The sequence below is a fragment of the Sapajus apella genome, unplaced genomic scaffold, assembly GCF_009761245.1.
Source record: "Sapajus apella isolate SASKATOON/1434 unplaced genomic scaffold, GSC_monkey_1.0 scaffold27, whole genome shotgun sequence".
NCBI lineage: Eukaryota > Metazoa > Chordata > Mammalia > Primates > Cebidae > Sapajus > Sapajus apella.
Window position 1 is genome coordinate 9,957,220 of NW_022436967.1, and position 22,849 is coordinate 9,980,068.

General features: G+C 34.9%; 1 protein-coding gene across 2 annotated transcripts in view; it reads left to right on the plus strand.

Annotated features, from left to right (window-relative positions):
• Positions 1 to 22,849, plus strand: part of SCLT1 (sodium channel and clathrin linker 1) — a 231,804-nt gene that overhangs the window by 133,214 nt on the left and 75,741 nt on the right. For both annotated transcript variants that reach the window (XM_032292285.1, XM_032292284.1), the window contains exons 10-13: positions 932 to 1,022; positions 5,366 to 5,457; positions 9,146 to 9,323; positions 12,110 to 12,208. In XM_032292285.1, coding sequence (XP_032148176.1) covers positions 932 to 1,022; positions 5,366 to 5,457; positions 9,146 to 9,323; positions 12,110 to 12,208 — 460 coding nt within the window. The remainder of the gene's footprint in view (positions 1 to 931; positions 1,023 to 5,365; positions 5,458 to 9,145; positions 9,324 to 12,109; positions 12,209 to 22,849) is intronic.

The following is a 22,849-nucleotide window of genomic DNA, read 5'->3' on the forward strand; positions in this document are numbered from 1 at the left end:
TCTATTGTAGGAAATTTATAACTATATAAGTTATGTAGTTGTAAAGACAAAGAGTCAAAAGCAAATGAATTGACATTTACTTGTGAATTTTGCATCAAATAATTTCTGTAAGTTTTATAGCACAAGTATGATTTACATTTAGATACATACATAAAATGCAATTAAGAAATAAATAGGGAACAGTTCCTACATTAGAATATCTTTCTTCTTAAAAACGTATGTTCTTTAGATAATCAAAGTATTTTATACTCACACTCAGTGCTTAATTACAATATTAAAAATCATTTTTTCTGTTTAAGAAAGTCTTGTATTATTGTTCTAAAATCATTTCCATGTGGAGTCAAGCAGATATTGAAACTTATTTGATTCTATTAGAATGTTCAAAACAACTTGTCTTTTTCATTCTTGCCACTAGTCTCTGAAGAAAATAAGCATTGTATTATGGTGGGACAAATGTTTTATGTTAATTGATTACGTAATACAACTTCTGGTGTTTGCAGAATGATCGAGGTATTGAAGTTTAAGTTCATTTTCATGGAATGTCCAATCAGCAATATATCTCCATCTCTATAAAGATATTATAGACATAAATATATTCCTTTTAGTACACTAGAGCTCTTATTAGGTAATATCAAGATGATAAAGTACTTTTTCAAGAAATGTATTGAATTACTTTGGTATATAATATAATTTATCCAAAGAAAGCATTCAAGACTCCTAGTTTGTACCCTTCACCATTCAGTTATATTTTTTCCTCTTTAGTCTCTTCTATATACATTTCATTAGTAATAAAGGAATCTTTCAAAATTTGTTCCATGGATCCATTTTAGATACACAAGAGTTAGAATTGATTTTACCAAGTTTAGATTTCTATTGTAATTTTTTATTCTTAATGGTCTATGAAAATAATGTTTATTAATTTATTTTTTAGGCAAGCCAAATTAGATCTAAGAGTTGCTGTAGCAAAAGTTGAAGAGTTAACTAATGTGACTGAAGATCTGCAGGGACAGATGAAAAAGAAGGTATTTTCTATTTCTAAGACAAATAGATACTGTTCCTTAGTTTTCTTTCTATTTTGTTGATTTATTTTGGATTGGTGTTAAAGAGGGTTGTTAGAAGATGAATTAATTATTTTATTACTCTTAAATATAAAATATGAAAGTAGGAAGCTAAATTATAATATTGGAAACAACTTTATAAAGAATTTTTTATTTCCATTCTCTGTAGCCTAATAAAACATCATAATCACACCTAAGCACATCATTATTGAAATGCAAATTAATGCAAGATAAGCTTCAGTTAACTGGTTGTTTGCATTGGAAAACAAGCATTTAATACTACATTTTATGTTATTTACTAAAATATTTATTGATATAACAGACTCTGGTTCTTTTTAATATGAAATAGAGAAATTTCAGAAGAATATCAAGGAAAAGTCAGGCTTTAGTTTTAGATAGATAAAATTATTGGAAATTCTCTCTCTAAGGCTTATTAGCTATATCACAATCTAAGCCTTATTTCCTGATCTGTAAAAAGTTGATGATAGATTTATAATAATGGTAGAGTTTTTTAAGTGTTACAAGAACTCTCCCATAATTAACAAGTTTAAAACTTGGATAAATTTTTAAAAACACTAGAAAGCACCCAAAACAGAAAGAAGTAACAGAAATAAAAACTGTTCATTTTTGGATTTCTGGCCTGACGGTTCTCCCAAACCCCACAGCTGTGACTTCAGAAAACAACTCAGTATGGGCTTAAGGTACCCAAGGTCAAAGTTTAGGACTAGAAAAGCAGTTGGAAATTTAAAGAAGAAATACTAGCAGAAAGAGAAACACACAGAGAAAGTGAGAGCCAAATTCTGAGTATGAAATCTTACCAAATTCATGTCTGACAACTAAATTACACATATGGGAGTGGGGTAGGGACCCCAGGGAGGCCAGTGAAGAAGCAGGCAGAGACCCAAGAGAAATCTACTTTTGAAAGACAGAAATGTATGGAACCAGATATTTGAGTTTGCTACTTTTTATAATTGAATACATACGAGAAATCTGTGCAACTGAAGCATCAGAATACTGAAGCCTTCCTTACTGCTTGAAGTATCAGAGGACAAAGCCCAAAGCTGAAGGAGCAGCTGGAATTTACAGGGGAATCTCTAGAAGCAAGGGAACCACAAAGAGGATGAACCCTACCTCTGCCCAAATCTTGACTGATCTTCAAATTATGTAGGCACAGAAGGTACCCTAGGGCCCAGTTATAAAAGCAATAGTGGAAAGCAATAAGAACTAGTTACAGATATCAGCTGCTGCATACTGTATGTGGAAGAGATTTCAAATTTCAAGGCCACACAAGGTAATTGTCTACTTGAACTAAAAAAATAAATGATCAAAAGAACAAAACAGTAACTGTAGTGTATTATCTGCACTATCGAGTTTTCAATCAAAAATTACTAGACAGGAAAGTATGACCTGTACTTGTTGGGGAGGTGTTGGGGGAGGCAGTCAATAGAAACTTTTGACTTTAAATGGATCCATCTGTTAGATTTAGCAGACAGAGACTTCAAATCAGCCTTTATAAATATGTTCAAGGAATTAAAATCTGTTTTTAAATTAAAGTCTCTAGGAAGATGATAGATAATTTTAATTGAGAACTAGAACATAATTTTTTAAATAGAAACTCTAGAGCTTAAAAGTTCAGCAACTGAAATAAAAATTTCACTAGATGGACTCAAAAATAGATTGGGAAAGACAGAAGAAATAATCAATAAACTTGAAGTCACATCAATAGAAATTTCCCTATCCAAAGAACAGACAGTTTAAAAGATTGAAGAAAAATGAACAAGAGCTCAGAATCTGTAGAATAATGTGAAGCAATACAACATAAGTGTAACTGGAACTGCCAAAGGAAGGGGGATGGGAGCAGAAAAAAATTAAAAGAAATAATGGCTGAAAATATCCTAAATTTGGTAGACAACATTAAAATTTAAGAATCTCAATGAGTAAACACAAAATCACTTTGAGACACATCACAACGATACTGATAGCCAATTATGAAGAGAATACCTGAAAGTAGCAATAGAAAAATGACCTGAACAGAGAGACAATGATAAGATTAATGTCTGAGTTCTGATCAAGAAACTGTGCAAACACTTACGGATGTAGGCCCTGGCAAAGATTTTATGATGAAGACTCCAAAAGCAATTGCAACAAAAACAAAAATTGATGTGTGGGACCTAATTAAACTAAAGAGCTTCTGCATACCAAAAGAAACTATCAACAGAATAAGCAGACAACCTACAGAATGTGAGAAAATATTTGCAAACTATGCATCTGACAAAGATCTAATATCCAGCATCAATAAATAAACAAATTTACAAGAGAAAAAATAACATTAAAAAGTGGACAGAGGACATAAACAGACACTTATCAAAAGAAGATATACACATGGCCAAGAAGCAAATGAAAAACTGCTCAACACTGTGAATCGTTAGAGAAATGCAAATCTAAACAACAATGAATAGCTATCTCACACCCTTCTGAATAACTATCATTAAAAAGTCAAAAAATAACAGATGCTGGCAATGTTGCTGAGAAAAGGAAATATTTATCCACTGCTGATGGGAATGGCAATTGGTTCACCTACTGTAGAAAGAGGTTTGGAGACTTCTCAAAGAACTCAAAACAGAAGTACCATTCAACCCAGCAATCCCATTACTGGATATATATAACAAAGTAATATAAATCGTTCTACCATAAAGACACATGCCCATGTATATTCATCACAGCACTTATTCACAATAACAAAGAGATGGAATCAACTTAGATGCCCATCAACAGCAGACTGGATAAAGAAAATGTGGTACATATATGCCATGGAATACTACACAGCCGTAAAAAGAATGAAATCATGTCCTTTGCCACAACATGGATGCACCTGGAGGCCATTATCCTAAGCAAATTAACTCAGCAACGGAAAACCCAATACTGCATGTCACTTATAAGTGGAAGCTAAACACTGAGAACAAATGGACACTGAAGGGAACAATAGACACTGACCCTTCTTAAGGGTAAGGGATGGGAGGAAGGTGAGGACTAGAAAAACTACCTATCGGGTACTGTGCTCATTACCTGGGTGGCAAAATAATCAGTATACCAAACAGCCTGACACAGAATTTACCCATGTAACAAACCTGCCCATGTACCCCCTGAACCAAAAATAAAAGCTGGGAGGGGGAAAAAAAAACCCTATGGAAACAGAAAGTATTGGAATAGTAATTCCAATAAACAGAAAGTATTGGAATTAAAAAAAAATACTAAGAATTTTATATCCAGTGAAATTATCCTTCAAAAATGAAGGCAAAATGCAGGCATTTTCAAATAAACCGAAAATGAATTTGTCCCTAGCAGACCTGCATTCAAAAAATTCTGAAGTTATTTAGGCTAAAAGGAAATGACACCAGATGGCAACTCAGATATAAAAAGAAATTAAAAGCAACAGAAATGGCAAATATGAAATAATGTGTATACATATATTTCTTTTCCCTCAATATTTTTAAAAGATGATTGCTTATAGCAGAGCTGATAACACGGTATTTGATGGATTTGTAAAGTGTGCAGCTGTATTACTATGGCACTCAGGACTGGGATCGTACATGGATATACACTGTTGCAAGGTTCCAGTGTTTTCTCTGAACTATTATCTAAATATTAACTCTAAATAAATTGGAATAAGTTCAAGATGCATACTAATAGTTCAAACAAATATAGCTAAAAGCAATAGAGTAATTAAAATGACATTGCTAGGCTGAGCATGGTGGTATGCACCTATAGTCCCACGTACTCGAGAGGCTGAGACAGGAGGATCACTTGAACATAAAAACTATTTGTTAACACATAAAGCAGGAAAAGATGAACAATAAATTTCTTTAGAAAGATGATACAAATAAAATGTATTAATATAGGTCAAAGCATCACTACGTCGAAGAAAGACCCTGTGATTACCTTGATAGTTAATGAGAAGTATAATATAGTTAAGAGAGCATATTCTAAAGGCAGATTATCTGCATAGAAATCCCTCTCTTGTTTTGTTAGATTTGCACTATAGAAATAGTTTGAAATATTGGTAGAACTCTCTGTGTAATAACTGTTTTGAGTATTTTTTATTGATACAGGATTGACGATAAAGTTCTCCCCCCTCCTTTTTATTATACACATGATTTGTTTCCAAGTTGTATTATTTCTTTTAACGTACGTATTAGAATGCTAATAGCATAATAACTTTATAGCATGAACTGTTTTTTTTATGCTGTATAATGGTGTATTGAATTTTCACATACTCAAAGTAAGCTTCTAGTTTCCTTATTTTCTAGGAGGAGGATGTGATGTCTGCCAGAGGAAGAGAGGAAGCATCAGATAGGCGCTTACAGCAGTTACAGTCTAGTATAAAACAATTAGAAATAAGGTAAATTGTTAAATACACCTAGCTTTGTTGATATGCTTTAAAAGATATTTCACAATAGAGTTTCAGTGTGTGATATTTACTAGAATAAATATTTTATAGACTGTAAATCAAAACCATAATCTGAGATGTAAAATCTGATTTAATCGGCATTGCTTATTAAAAATTATATCAGATTGTTAGAATATATATTCAAAGATAATTTAATATTTTAGAACCTTTACTAAGTACATTAATTTAACTTTGAAAGAGAATAGTTGTACCAAATTTAGTCCAGTACTTTTTTGGAAATGAATAAAACCCTTGATATCTTGCTTTTGTATCAGTACTGCAGAGCACAAAGCACATCTTTATTTCCTCAGGTCATCCTGCAAATTTTGGCATGAACATAGTTGACCTTAAGTAAACTAAAATTTTTCTTTCTTCTAAAGAGTGGTTAAAATTTTTAAATTATAGTTAAGAGAAAATTTGATATTACCTCAACCCCGCTGTAATTCTGTACTTCTACAAATACAGTTACAGCAGAAATAAATCATAGACATAGAAGGCAAAGAAAGGAGGCAATATGGTAATATTGCCATAGATGACAGAGAAAAGTCCTTAAACAACATTTATACCTATTTAGTTTAAACAAATACAAGGAATTATTATCAGCAGGGAAAATTCACCAATGGATACTACTATTAAAAATAGGATTTTAAAAATAACTAAAAACCTAGAATGAAGTCTGATCGATGGGCATCACTTACTTGTATAATCACCCCCACTACTTTCTGACCTCCATTGCTTGTATGCTTAAATTGTTAGCGAAAGAAAATTATTCAATAATACAATTGACTGTTGGTTTGCTGCCACTGTCAGCCTGAATTGATATTTGAGATTTCACCCATATTTACTAAAGAATACACCCAGATTTATACATCATTCATTACTTAATTGGAATCCAAATCACTTTTTTTCTCCTTTCTTCAACAAGTATTCACTTCCTAGACTGAAGACATTTTAAAAGCTAAGTTACCGTAGGATATATATATATATGTTTGAGAGCCTGAAAGGAGTAATATTAAAGTGATTGAAAAACAGAATTTAGATATTATTTTTTTTCCCTCATGATTTAGTTGGGTGGGTTTTTAGTACCGTGAAAGACCAAATGTACCAGGTAATTCATGAGATGATTTTATTCAGGCTATTGCAGTAGGGAGAATGCTCATTAATGTGGAATGTTTCAAAGAAAAGGAAGGTGCCTAAGATTTTATATAGGCGTTAAATGCATGAGTCTTGTGGGAGTCATGAGGAGGGATGGAGGTGGGACTTGGAATATGGGAGAGCAGGGTTGTTTTATGCTGTTAGCTTTATTCTAAAGCACAAAATGATAGGGGAGTTTTAGAGAACAAGAGTGGGAGGATTTCTTAGCCATCTCTGTTTTCCTGGCTCAGGTAAAGTCTAATATTAGTCTAAAGGAAGAACAAAAGCTAGATACAATTAATGTCTGTTCTTAACATTTGAGGCAGATATTTGAGTGGACCAACAATTCAGCACCACAGGTTAGAAATGAAGGAGAACAAGGCAATGATTCATAATGAATGTGCAGACTATTCCAATCATATAATGTGTCAGACTAAATATTCTGAAAAAACCCTCTTAATATAAGCATCTTGATAAATTACAACATGACTTTTTTTCAAAGTTATATTGTTTCTTTAACTTACATATTAATATTCTAATAGCATAAAAACTTTACAGCATGAACTGTTTAATTACATTTAAATGCTCAACTTATATAGTTGGGAATTCTCAAAGGCACAAACAAAAACAGGAAGCTAAAACCAGAATGATAAATAAATGACTTCCCTGTCGAGGAAGTCAGGGCTGGAACTATATAATGTCACAAGAAGGTAAATGTCCTTAGGGAGGCTGGAACCCTTGAAGGAGCCACACTCTCATTAAAAGACTAAAATAGAATAAAGTTCTGCTTTCTAACAAGGATAGCCAACAAATAAAACTATCTCTACCATGTAGCCAAATGGAAAAAAGAAACCATAATAATCATTGTACACACAGACCCTTCAGGATTCCCACAGATTAACTATAGACAGATACAAACTTAATCAAAAATTACCAAATGCATGAGAAAAATAAATCGCTCAACTGACAGGAAGAGGGTTTTGATGTGGATAGTGGAAGGGAGCTGGCAGAATAGAGAAGGCTGTGTCTTCTACCATTTAGAATAAAGAAATGCCTGAAAATAACAAAGAAAATTATAAAATATCTCACCAAACATGTTATAAAGCCACAATAATCAACTTTAAATGAGTATGTAAATAAGTAGATCAATGAGACATAATCTATAAAGTATGATATTTGCATATATGATATTTGCATATTTTAGGGATGTAATGGGAGTATTTAAATTCATTAGTTACTAATGGTACTCATACAGCTGGCCATTAGTCTGGAACTTAAATTGGACTCTTACATCATATTCAGGAGTAAATTCAAATGAGTCAGGATTAAAGATTTAGGGCTAAAAAATCATGGAACTCTTTGGAGGAAATCTAAGAGATTACACTGACAATATGTTGATGAGGGAGATCACCTTTATAAAAACTGAAATCCCAGAAGTTAAAAAAAAAAAAGTCAAATTTAGCTGTATTAAATTTTTAGTGTGGTGAAGAATCCCTAAATAGAGTCAATAGGCAACAATAACAAAAAAGTAGATTTGGAAAAAAATATTTGCAGCATAAAAGACAGACTAAGGGTTAATATTTATAATTTAGAGTTCTTTAAAGAGATGAGCAAAGTAAACAATCCATTAGAAAACATGTTCAAAGATTAGGAGAAATTCAAAGAACAAAATTCATATGGCTTACAAAAGGAAGAGAGTATGCCTAAACGTTCTGATAGAGAAATACAAATTGACAGTGAAATGAGGTTACATTCATTAGACTAGGAAAGGAAGGAGGCTTTCTAACTTGATGAGATTTCTATAAGATATTATTAGATGAGAAAAGCAAGTACAGAAAAGGGTGTATACTATGATTTTTATTGTTAAAAAAAAATTTAAAAGCTCCTGTGGCTAGATGTATATATAATATGTATATATATTTATGTGTATATGTGTATGTGTATATATATAATTATGTGTACATATATATGATCATATGAATATGGAGAAAATTATTTTAAGATGTACATTAGTAAGTTAACATAGCTTGCCTGGAGTAGAGAGTATGAAAGGGGAGAAAAGAGAAAAGACCATATAAATGTAAAGAACAACTCATTTTTTAAGGGTTTGCTTTATATCATTGTCATATAACTATAGAATACAGTGTAACTATATAATATGTGTATAATACAGTGTATAATATAGCGGTATAATACAGATACCATAGCAATTGCGTATAACATAATTAGGGTCAGAAAATCCAAGCTTAGTCTCATCTCTACTGCTCATTAGCCATATGAACTTAATCAAATGCCTAACCTCTCTGGGTATGTTTGTTGTTCTTTAAAATGGAGATATGGAAATAGTAAAACCTACTTTATAGAAGTATAATGAGTATCAAATGAGAAAATATTAATACATATAAAAGTTACTGGCATAATACCTGTCCTGTAGTAGATGCTTAGTAAATCTCCCTCTTTCCCTTTAAAAAAGTTTAACTTTCCCAGTGTGATTATTAATTTCCAGATTATGTGTGACAATCCAAGAAGCCAACCAGTTAAGAACAGAAAAAACACATCTGGAAAAACAGACCAGAGAGCTACAAGCAAAGTGCAATGAATTAGAAAATGAGAAATATGAGGCAATTATAAGAGCCAGAAATAGCATGCAACTCTTAGAAGAAGCTAACCTTCAAAAAAGTCAGGTAAGAAAGCTAGTAAATATGTTTAGAAATAATAAAATGTTGACTATTCGCCCATGTGACCTCACAGTAAGGGATTCAATAGCTGCAGAATAAATGCATGAAATTGTTACTCTCTTCATTAATAATCATACCATATTCTTGGATGTTAAAACCAAATATCATAATATGATGTCAATTCTTTTCTAAAATAATGTATAAATATCAGACTTTCCTTATCTTCCCAAACCTTGCGTAACTGATCGTCATCCCCTGTAGTCTCATACTTAAAAAAAAAACAGTTACAATGCTTTACTGCTGTATACCCTATATTTTATTCAGTTGAATATAAATCTTACCTGTCTCTATTTCCCGTTCATCATCTACTCAATTACTCTAATAAAGCAGAAGCTTAATTGGCTTTAAAGATTTATTAACTGAAGTCTTCATGTCACTGTTCTTTTTTAATTCTCTAACAATTGTGATTCCTGTGCTATCTAATACAGTGTTCTTTGTCATATACTGCTTCCCTATGAATAATATATATTAGTTTATAGAAGTCATAAAATAGACTTGTTTTTAATGTTGCTGCCTCCCTTATGTAGAGTTCATTAAATCATGAATGTATTTACCAACATATATCGAACACCTAGTATATACAGAATACTCTGCTAGGAGGTATGGTGGGATACAAAGGAAATGCTTTGTTTTACTTATATTTCCTTTATTACAGAGGATTTTTCAAGAGAGCTGCTAAAACAGAATGTAGTGTAAGTTGGATATTGAGAAGCTAATAAGAAATTTAAAAAGAATTAATTATTGAAATCATAACTGTGGAATACTAAAGTGCTTATGCCTGTCAATTAATATTTCAATCTATAACCTGAATCATGCCTGTCAATTAATATTTCAATCTATAATCTGAATCCTGCCTTTTAGAATAGTTAAGAGGCACACAATAGATATAATATGCTTGGGAATTGTTCTGAACACCTACATCAGCTAGAAAAATTAAAGTCAAGACAAAATTTTTTATCTCTACCCTCTGAAGCCTACTTGTATGAGCACGCTTAATACCGAGTCATTAAAAATAAACATCTTGTGTAGAGCACAATGGAAAGAGAAAATAGTAGGAACACTCATTACCTATCCTCCCAAATCTTGTTCATTCAAATCCTAAGTCAACAGACCCTCACAGAGGCTGTCTATGGCTACAATATTAAGATGCTCCTTGACTCATTGCTTAATTGCTAGAGGGTTCCCATCCTCAGTTGCTCGTTCAAAATCCAAGTTTCTCCCAACTGATCATACAAACAAGGCAGGAAGTATAGCCTAGCATAGTTCCTCTTTTCTCCCTCAAGGTTATTACATAAGAACAGCTGTTACTTCCCACTAGCTTACTTATTTAAGGTGGAAGAAATTTATCTTAACACAATTTTTAAAAAAAGAGGTGAGAATGTGTGTGATACCTTTGGAAGATGGTGGGAACAGAACATGGTCACTTGCATGTTGATTTAAAATGGGATTCATTTGGCCTAATTGAAGGAGTTTCAAGCCCTGAAAAATGATTGTGTTAGAGATGTAAATATGGGGATTGTCAGCATGTAAATGATATTTAAAACCATGAGATTTTGTTTGACTACTAAAAGAAGAACAGATAGAGAGGGGAACAAGAACTGAACCTTGGTAGTCCAGTATTAAGAGGTTCAGTGAAGACTGAAGAGGAGTGATCAGTGAGATAGGAGGAAAACCAGTACTGTACTGTGGGTGATGTGCTGAAACCACATGCAGAAAGTACAACAAGGAGAGGAAAGTAAATATCTCAAGTGTTGCTGGTAAAGAAGTACTGAAAATTTACTCATAGTTAATTAATATGGAGACCATGGTGGGAAAAGCCTGATTCAATGGATTATAAAAGAGATTGAGAGGAAAAGTGTTGGAGATGAACAAGTTACAGAGTTTTGCTTCACAGAGGAGTAAGGAAATGGAGTGTGACTGACAGCAGAGCTAGAATTATGGCAATATTTATTTAGTGGGAGATGGAAATGATTGGAGGGATAGAAACATCAAAGAGGCAAAACAAGTAGTACCTGCAATGATCAAGTTATGGGTTAATGAGTGACATAATTTGAATAATACCAAATAATGGAAAGAGAGAGAAATTCAAGAGATTCTTTTTCTTTTTTTTTTTTTGAGATGGAGTCTTATTTTGTCACCCAAGCTGGAGTACAGTGGCCCAATCTTAGCTTACTGCAAGCCCCACCTCCTAAGTTCAAGTGACTCTCCTGCCTCAGCCCCCCAAGTAGCTGGGATTACAGATCTGTGCCACAACACTTAGCTAATTTTTGTATTTTTAATAGAGGTGAGCTTTTGCCATAGTGGCCAGGCTGGTCTCGAGCTCCTGACCTCTGGTGATCTGCCCATCTTGGCCTCCCAAAGTGCTGGGATTATGGGCATGAGATTCTTACAAGGATACAATACCTAGATTTTATGACTTACTTTATATAGGGACTTTCAAAAAATAGAAAATTCAAAAATGGTTTTAAGATTTCTGGCTGTAGAAATTAGAAGAGAGTTAGAAACATTGCCTGAAATAAATTCCAAAGAGTGTCTTTAATTAGGACAAGGGCAGCTGAGGAGGTTAGGAAAAATAAATATCATTCATGACTTCAACATGATATTCAAGTAGAGATGTCCCAGAAGTTTTGAATAAGATGTTTATAGAAAGTGACTAGTAGATAGATTTTTACCTGTTATTATCTTTACTAACAATGATGTGATCTATAACATGAAATGATTATTTTCTGAAGGCTCTACTTGAGGAGAAGCAAAAAGAAGAAAACATAGAGAAAATGAAAGAGACAGTTTCTCGGTTTGTACAAGATGCTACCATAAGAACCAAGAAAGAAGTAAGGATATTTAATTATATTTAAAATTGAGAATTTAAGTCACAACTAAAAACTAAATTCTACCTAGATATTTGTAAATTAAAATTAAAATGCTTGCCTACATAAAGAAACTGAGTAAAGACTCCTTTCCTTTAAAATGATCTCCAGTAGGATAGTGGAGATCATTTATCTGGTGGAAGACTATACTGTATAGTCTTCCACCAGATAAAGATGTTCCTTTTTTTCCTTCTCTGTATTTTTTGTGCACAATATTATTTCTTTTATGTATTTTTATGGGAAATATTATTTCTTAGGTGAACTGTAATTTTAAACAGGTTTTCAAAACTTCATCAGTTCAGAAAAAATAAAGTTGAAATATTTCCTTTGTCCCAAGAAATGAGTGGTAGAATTTTCATTTCCACAAAGCCACTGTATACCATTTCTTTCTCCAAAAGTATTTCTTAGAAATCAATTACTTTTACAGAATCATAGTGTAAAGAAAAAAAAAAGAAATCTATTACTTTGTCATTATCTGACCAAAATTACATAATTTCCCAAGATAAAATTTTTAATTTAAGGCAGAGTCCAAAGTAAACCCTGTGCTTTCTAATTTGTAATATTCTGTATCCTTTCTGCAGGAGGTCTGTCCTATTCATGAAGTTGAGAGTACTCTAATTTTGAACTGTAGCCTAAAATATTCTCGACATATTTTAAAAATAAATATTAATAAATTTTATGTATTTTTTTTTATTTTATTTTATTGCATTTTAGGTTTTGGGATACATGTGAAGAACATGCAAGATTGTTGCACAGTTACACACGTGGCAGTGTGATTTGCTACCTTCCTCCCCTTCACATATATCTGGCATTTCTCCCCATGCTATCCCCCCCAACTCCCCAACCCCCACTGGCCCTCCCCTATTTCCCCCCAACTGACCCCAGTGTGTAGTTCTTCCCTTCCTGTGTCCATGTGTTCTCATTGTTCAACACCCGCCTGTGAGTGAGAACATGCGGTGTTGATTTTCTGCTCTTGTGTCAGTTTGCTGAGAATGATGGTTTCCAGGTTCATCCATGTCCCTACAAAGGACATGAACTCATCGTTTTTGATGGCTGCATAATATTCCATGGTGTATGTTGAACGATGAGAGCACATGGACACAGGGAGGGGAGCACTACACACTGGGGTCAGTTGGGGGGAAATAGGGGAGGGACGGTGGGGGGTGGGGAGCTGGGGAGGGATAGCAGGAGGAGAAATGCCAGATGTAGATGATGGAGAGGAAGGCAGCAAATCACACTGCCATGTGTGTTCCTATGCAACAATTTTGCATATTCTTCACATGTACCCCAAAACCTAAAATTAAATAAAATAAATAAATGGGGAAAAAAAAATATTCCATGGTGTATATGTGCCACGTTTTCCCTGTCCAGTCTATCATCGATGGGCGTTTGGGTTGGTTCCAGGTCTTTGCTATTGTAAACAGTGCTGCAGTGAACATTCGTATGCATGTGTCCTTATAGTAGAGCGATTTATAATCCTTTGGATATATACCCAGTAATGGGATTGCGTGGTCAAATGGAATTTCTATTTCTAGGTCCTTGAGGAATCGCCACACTGTCTTCCACAATGGTTGAACTAATTTACACTCCCACCAACAGTGTAAAAGTGTTCCTATTTCTCCACATCCTCTCCAGCATTGTTGTCTCCAGATTTTTTAATGATCGCCATTGTAACTGGCATGAGATGGTATCTCAATGTGGTTTTGATTTGCATTTCTCTATTGACCAGTGATGATGAGCATTTTTTCATATGTTTGTTGGCCTCATGTATGTCTTCTTTTGTAAAGTGTCTGTTCATATCCTTTGCCCACTTTTGAATGGGCTTGTTTTTTTCTTGTAAATCTGTTTTAGTTCTTTGTAAATTCTGGATATCAGCCCTTTGTCAGATGGGTAAACTGCAAAAATTTTTTCCCATTCTGTTGGTTGCCAATTCACTCTAATGACTGTTTCTTTTGCCTTGCAGAAGCTGGGAAGTTTGATTAGGTCCCATTTGTCTATTTTGGCTTTTGTTGCTAATGCTTTTGGTGTTTTGGTCATGAAGCCCTTGCCTACGCAAGGACTTTTGCCTAGATTTTCTTCTAGGGTTTTTTGCCTGAATGGTTTTGCCTAGATTTTATTCTAGAGTTTTATGGCGTTAGGTCTTATGTTTAAGTCTTTAATCCATCTGGAGTTCATTTTAGTGTAAGGTGTCAGGAAGGTGTCCAATTTCTGCTTTCTGCACATGCTAGCCAGTTTTCCCAACACCTTTTATTAAACAGGGAATCCTTTCCCCATTGCTTGTTTTTGTCAGTTTTGTCGAAGATCGGATGGTTGTAGATATGTTGTGTTGCCCCCGAAGCCTCTGTTCTGTTCCATTGGTCTATATCTCTGTTTTGGTACCAGTACCATGTTGTTTTGATTACTGTAGCCTTGTAGTATAGTTTGAAGTCTGGTAGTGTGATGCCCCCCGCTTTGTTCTTTTTGCTTAGAATTGACTTGGCTATGCAGGATCTCTTTTGGTTCCATATGAAGTTTAAGGTGGTTTTTTCCAGTTCTGTGAAGAAGGTCATTAGTAGCTTGATGGGGATAGCATTGAATCTGTAAATTGCTTTAGGCAGTTGGCCATTTTCACGATATTGATTCTTCCTAACCATGAGCATGGAATGTTTCTCCATCTGTTTGTGTCCTCTCTTACTTCGTTGAGCAGTGGTTTGTAGTTGTCCTTGAGGAGGTCCTTTATGTTCCTTATTAGTTGTATTCCTAGGTATTTTATTCTCTTTGTAGCAATTGTGAATGGCACTTCGTTCTTGATTTGGCTCTCATTAAGTCTGTTATTGGTGTATAGGAATATTTGTGACTTTTGCACATTGATTTTGCATCCTGAGACTTTGCTGAAGTTACTTATCAGTTTCAGGAGATTTTGGGCTGAGACGATGAGGTCTTCTAGATATACAATCATGTCATCTGCAAATAGAGACAATTTGACTTCCTCCTTTCCTATTTAAATACCTTTATTTCTTTTTCTTGCCTGATTGCTCTGGCCAGAACTTCCAGTCCTATATTGAATATTAGTGGTGAGAGAGGGCATCCTTGTCTAGTGCCACATTTCAAAGGGAATGCTTCCTGTTTTTGCTCATTCAGTATGATATTGGCTGTTGCTTTGTCATAAATAGCTTTTATTATTTTGAGATACGTTCCCTCAATACCTGGTTTATTGAGGGTTTTTAGCATAAAGGGCTGTTGAATTTTGTCAAAGGCCTTCTCTGCATCAATTGACATAATCGTGGTTTTTGTCTTCGGTTCTGTTTATGTGGTGAATTACGTTTATAGACTTGCATATGTTGAATTAGCCTTGCACCCCGGGATGAAACCTACTTGATCATGGTGGATATTCTTTTTGATGTGCTGTTGCAATGTACTTGCCAGTATTTTATTGAAAATTTTTGCATCTATGTTCATCATGGATATTGGCCTGAAGTTTTCTTTTCTTGTTGAGTCTCTGCCAGGTTTTGGTATCAGGATGATGTTAGTCTCATAAAATGATTTGGGAAGGAGTCCCTCTTTTTGGATTATTTGGAGTAGTTTCAGAAGGAATGGTACCAGCTCCTCTTTGTATGTCTGGTAGAATTCGGCTGTGAACCCATCTGGACCTGGGATTTTTTTACGGTGGTAGGCTCTTAATTGCTGCCTCAACTTGAGACCTTGTTATTGGTCTATTCAGGGTTGCGACTTCTTCCTGGTTTAGGCTTGGGAGGAGGCAAGTGTCCAGGAATTTATCCATTTCTTCCAGGTTTACTACTTTATGTGCATAACGTTGTTTGTAATAATCTCTGATGATGGTTTGAATTTCTGTGGAATCTGTGATGATATTCCCTTTATCTTTTTTTATTGCATCAATTTGGTTATTCTCTCTTTTCTTTTTTATTAATCTGGCTAGTGGTCTGTCTATTTTGTTGATCTTTTCGATTGATTTTTTGAAGGATTTTTTGTATCTCTATCTTCTTCAGTTCTGCTCTGATCTTAGTTATTTCTTCTCTTCTGCTAGGTTTTGAGTTTTTTTTTATCTTGCTCCTGTAGCTCTTTCAATTTTGACAATAGGGCGTCAATTTTACATCTCTCCTTTCTTCTCATTTGGGCACTTACTGCTGTATATTTTCCTCTAGAGACTGCTTTAAATGTGTCCCAGAGATTCTGGTATGTTGTGTCTTCATTCTCATTGGTTTCAAAGAACATCTTTATTTCTGCCTTCATTTCATTGTTAACCCTGTCAAGATTCAAGAGCCACATGTTCAGTTTCCATGAGGCTGTGCAGTTCTGAGTTAGTTTCTGAATTCTGATTTCTAACTTGATTGCACTGTGGTCTAAGAGACTGTTATGATTTCTGTTCTTTTGCATTTGCTGAGGATTGATTTACTCCCAATTATGTGGTCAATTTTAGAGTATGTGTGATGTGGTGCTGAGAAGAATGTATATTCTGTGGATTTGGGATGGAGAGTTCTGTAAATGTCTATTAGGTTTGCTTGGTCCAGGTCTGAGTTCAAGTCCTGGATATCCTTGTTAATTTTCTGCCTGGTTGATCTCTCTAATATTGACAATGGCGTGTTAAAGTCTCCCACTATTATTGTGTGGGAGTCTAAGTCTCTTTGTAAGTCATTAAGAACTTGCTTTATGTATCTGGGTGCTACTGTACTGGGTGCGTATACATTTAGGATCGTTAGCTCTTCTTGTTGCATTGATCCTTTTACCGTTATGTAATGTCCTTCTTTGTCTCTTTTGATCTTTGTTGCTTTAGAGTCTATTTTATCAGAGATGAGAATTGCAACTCCTGCTTTTTTTGCTCTCCATTTGCTTGGTAAATCTTCCCCCATCCCTTTATTTTGAGCCTTTGTGTATCCTTGCATGTGAGATGAATTTCCTGGATACAGCACACCAATGGGTTTTGGCTTTTTATCCAATTTGCCAGTCTGTATCTTTTGATTGGGGCATTTAGTCCATTTACATTTAGGGTTAATATTGTTACGTGTGAATTTGACCCTGCCATTTTAATGCTAGCTGGTTGTTTTGCCTGTTAGTCGATGCAGTTTCTTCATTGTGTGAATGCCCTTTCCCATGTGGTACGTTTTTGGAGTGGCTGGTACTGGTTGTTCTTTTCTATGTTTAGTGCTTCTTTCAGGAGCTCTTGTAAGACAGGCCTGGTGGAGATGACATCTCTCACCAATTGCTTGTTTGTAAAGGATTTTATTTCTCCTTCACTTATGAAGCTTAGTTCAGCTGGATATGAAATTCTAGGTTGAAAGTTCTTTTCTTAAGGATGTTGAATATTGGCCCCCACTCTCTTCTGGCTTATAGGGTTTCTGCTGAGAGATCTGCTGTTAGTCTGATGGGCTTCCCTTTGTGGGTAACCCAATCTTTCTCTCTGGCTTCCCTTACCATTTTTTCCTTCATTTCAACCCTGGTGAATCTGATGATTATGTGCCTTGGGGTTGCTTTTCTTGAGAAATATTTTTATGGTGTTCTCTGTATTTCCTGGGCTTGAATATTGGCCTGCCTTTCTAGGTTGGGGAAGTTCTTCTGGATAATATCCTGAAGAGTGTTTTCTAGCTTGGATTCATTCTCTCCATCACACTCAGGTACACCTTTCAAATGTAGATTAGGTCTTTTCACATAATCCCATATTTCTTGGAGGGTTTGTTCATTTCTTTTCACTCTTTTTTCTCTAATCTTGCCTTCTTGTTTTATTTCATTGAGTTGATCTTCAATGTCTGATATCCTTTCTTCTGCTTGGTCAATTCGGCTATTGAAATTTGTGTTTGCTTCTCTAAGTTCTCATGTTGTATTTTTCAGCTCCATCAAGTCATTTATATTCTTCTGTAAGCTGTTCATTCCCATTATCATTTTGTCAAATCTTTTTTCAAGGTTGTTAGTTTCTTTGCATTGGGTTAGATCATATTCTTTTAGCTCTGAGAAGTTTGTTATTACCCACCTTTTGAAGCCTGTTTCTGTCAATTCATCAGACTCGTTCTCCCTCCAGCTTTGTTCTCTTGCTAGTCAGGAGTTCTGATCCCTTGGAGGAGAGGCATCATGGTTTTGGCTGTTTTCATCCTTTTTACACTGTTTTTTTTCCATCTTTGTGGATTTATCTACCTGTGGTCTTTTTAGTTGGTGACTTTCAGATGGGGTCTCTGAGTTGATGTCCTTTTTGTTGATGTTGAAGTTATTTCTTTCTGTTTTTTAGTTTTCCTTCTAACAGTCTTGCCCCTGTACACTCCAGACCCTGCTTACCTGGGGCTTACCCGCAGCAGCTACAGAGTAGTAAGGGTTGCTGCAAGTTTCTTCTTATGTTTTCTTCATCCAGTGAGGGTATCCGCCAAATGTCAGCCTGAGCTCTCCTTTATGAGGTGTCTCTTTTTATATGCGATGGTCAGGGAGCTGCTTGAGGTGGCAGTCTGTCCCTTACAGGAACTCGAGTGCTGAACTCTCAGCTCCATTGTTCCATTCAGAGCTTCTGGGCAGGTACATTTAAGTCTACTGGAGTGGAACTCATAAATACCTTTTTTCCTAGGTGATCTGTCCTTGGAAGGTAGGGCTTTATTTATAATTTCCTGACATGCTGCTACCTCTTTTCAGAGATGCCCTGCCCTGCAAGGTGTTGGTCTAGTCACAGTCTGCCAGCAGAGGCGTTACTGAGCTGCTGTGGGCTCTGTCCAGCTGCTGGGTGAACTTCCTGGTGGTTTTGTTTACAGAGGTACAGTTAGAACTTCCTCCTTAATGGCGGTCTGCCTTGGTAATGGCGGACTGCCTCAGCAGTGGTGGACTGCCTCAGTAATGGCTGATGCCCTTACCCCCACCATGCTGGACCATCCTGGATCCAGCTGCACTTGCTGTGAAACTGTTAATCCTGAGCGTTCCAGATTGCTGGGTTTTGTGGGGTGTGGGACCTGCTGAGCCACATCACCTGGCTCCCTGTTTCTGCCCCCCCCCCTTTTTTTTTTTTTTTTTTTTTTTTTTTTTTCCAGTTGAATGGGCAGCTCTGTATCCCAGATATTCCAGGTGCCTGTTGAAACTGCCGCCCAGATTTCTGTGAGTTTTTGTGCGGAGACCCACAGTGCCAGCTGAAACAGCCCTGCTGGAAATTTGTGGCGCTTTTCAGCCCGAGAATCTCCTGTTCTGTGGGCAGTAAAAGCTCATTTGGAAATGCAGTGATCACTCACCCTCTGCGTTGTTCTCTCTGGGAACTGCACTCCAGAGCCATTCCTGTTCAGCCATCTTGGATCCCAACCTGTCTTAAGTAAACTTTTAAAATTATTACTAGTAGTGATATATGCTCATTGTAAAAAGAAATGGAAAATATGTATAAATGAAAAATATGTATAAAAGAAAATTAAAATTAAAAGTTTAATACCCAGAGATAGACTCTATTTTTAGCATTGTTCTTTGAATTTTCATTTAATCCCAAATTATTGATGGCATGTCCTTTAAATATCTAGAATTAACCTGTTGAATTGAGAATAACTTTACAGGTATCTCTTCTTATTGACTAAAGTAAATATAATGAATAAATTGTCATGTATTTCTGTTCTAGCTATAAAATTGAATAAAAATATTATAGTGGCTTTATTATTTTTTAAAATATGAAAATATTGGAGTAACATTAGGAGAAATACCTAATGTAGATGATGTGGGGATGAATGCAGCAAACCACCATGACATGTGTATACCTGTGTTAACAATCCTGCACGATCTGCACATGTACCCCAGAACTTAAAGTATAATTTAAAAATAAATAAGAAAATATTTCTCAAATAAGATTTGTAAAAAAAAAAAAAAAATACATTGTTTACTTTTTATTTCATGTCATGGCTAGTGCCGTCAGTGGATTTTCCTGTTTCTTAATGGTTTGTCTTACTATTTCGTTTAAAATATCCTTACTATTCCTAAAATTATAGAGGGGAATGCTTATTTAAAGTGAGGTTAGGATGAGAGAAGGATATTAGTCCCTAAACACACTTCAAAACCCCAACCCCAGTAAACTGTCTCACAGAAATGTGTGTTTCCTCACATGACAAATGTTTACATTTTGTTTCATTAGACACTAACTCTAGAAAATTCTGTATGACTTTTGGAGCATAGAAGTTTACTTATGTATGTCATCAGCGTCAATGGTTCTACACAGTCCTTTATAAAGACATGAATAGTTTGATTCATCTGTATTTGCCAGGATTACTATAAATATATTTCAAAATATATACCCTACTATTGTCATAAACCCTTAAGTTAGCTGTATCATTTCTAGATACTAAAAAGAACACATTTTAGAAATTTTGTGGGAGAGAGACAGACATTACAGAGCTTATAAGAACCAAAATGTTTGTATTATAGGAACATTTATGATTTAATTTCTCTGTGCCTGAGCCTTCCCCATCTGTAATGGAAATAATAACTACCTCATTGGATTGTTGTGAGAATTAATGAGATAATACATGTAAAGAACTCTGAATAGTACCTAACACATATTAATCCTCAATAAATGCTATCTGTTATTGTTACTGATCCATAAATAGAATGCACTGATTCTTAATATAATCATAAGAAAAGTCTACATCAAATTATAACCTTAAAAAGAGCTAAACATGCACACATACGTTTACTGCAGCACTGTTCACAATAGCAAAGACTTGGAACCAACCCAAATGCCCATCAGTGAAAGACTGGATAAAGAAAATGTGGCACATATACACCACGGAATACTGTGCAACCATAAAAAAAGGATGAGTTCAGAGTTCATGTCCTTTGCAGGGACATGGATGAAGTTGGAAACCATCATACTCAGCAAACTAAAACAGGAACAGAAAACCAAACACTGCATGTTCTCACTCATAAGTGGGAGTTGAACAGTGAGAACACATGGACACAGGGAGGGGGATATCACACACCGGGGCTTGTTCAGGGTTGGGGAGCTAGGGGAGGGATAGCATTAAGAGAAATACCTAATGTAGATGATGGGTTGATGGGTATGGCAAACAACCATGGCACATGTATACTTATGGAACAAACTTTCACACTATGCACGTGTATTCCAGAACTTAAAGTATTTTTTTAAAAAATGAATAGCTGAGAGGATGTTAGAAATTAGATCACAATTGAGAAATTAGTGATACTTTACTGATATTTATTGAATAAAATATGTACTTTCAAGATACTCTTCTTCACAAGACAGAGTTTAAGAAGATAGCAAAGTTCATAGTCTTAATATTTATGGACAATACTTGAGATTTTGTATCTAAATAGTCTTCTTTTCAGTCACTGGGACTGAGGACTCTAGATTCCTAATCCATTTGTCACAGGTGAACTTCTTTTTTTTTATTTTTTTGAGACGGAATCTCGCTTTGTTACTAGGCTGGAGTGCAGTGGTGTGATCTTGGCTCACTGCAACCTCTGTCTCCAGGGATCAAATGATTCTGCCTCAGCCTCCTGAGTAGCTGGAACTACAGGCATGTACCACCACACTTAGCTAATTTTTGTATTTTTATTTGCCGGAGTTTCACCATGTTGGCCAGGATTGTCTCGATCTCTTGACCTCATGATCCACCCACCTTGGCCTCCCAAAGTGCTGGGATTACAGGCATGAGCCACCACGCTCAGCCAGGTGAACTTTTCTTGAAAGTGTCTTTCTAGAACCATGGCACCTACCGGTGTCTCCCTGCTTACCTGACCTGTCTGGAATGCACTTCTTTTTTAAATTTTAACTTTTATGGGTATAAGTAGATGTATATATTTATGGGATACATGAGATATTTTAACCCAGACATACAGTGCATAATCACATCAGGGTAAATGGGATATCTGTCACCTCAAGTATTTATCATTTCTTTGTGTTACTAACATTCCAATTATACTCTTTTAGTTATTTTTAAATGTACACTAAATTACTGTTGACTGTGGTCAAAAAAATAAATAAATGAAAATAAAAAGAGCTAAAACAAACTCAGAAATCATATGCTTGGCAGGCCTTGGAAAAGATAACTCATATTAATTAACCATATAAAGTACATGATAGTATTGTAAATGTTCTAAACAAGGTTTACATCATATTTTCAAAATAGTCCATCTTATAAGATACTAGAAAATTCCCAAAGACCTTTAGATCACAGAAGTTTACTGATGATACATGATTGGCATCAGTATTCTTCACAGTCTTTTTAAAAAGCATAAATAGTTACTAGAAAAAAATTATTGTCATAGAGAAATCCCAATGAGATATGACTAATTCTTCAAAATACTCTGTGCACATTAATTGTATTCTTTCTGAAGATATTTAAATGTTAATTTATTTTGTATTTAATGTTAATTTAAATATCTTAAGAAGTAAAAGTAATTTACTTAATACTGGGATGTGATGTGTGTTATTAAAAAGTTCTTCTATTTATGAATCAAAAGCACCTGAAAAGTTACTACATTTTCAATGTGTGATTCTGTTTCTCTTGACTTGCTTTATAGCAGCAGTTTCAAAATATTTTTCAGGAAGGCCACAAGGTCACACCTACTTTTATAATTGTGGTTAAGACATTGTCTGCCTTTTTCACTCTCATTCTCTCATGTGTGCAACGTTGTTTTCCAGCGGCTATA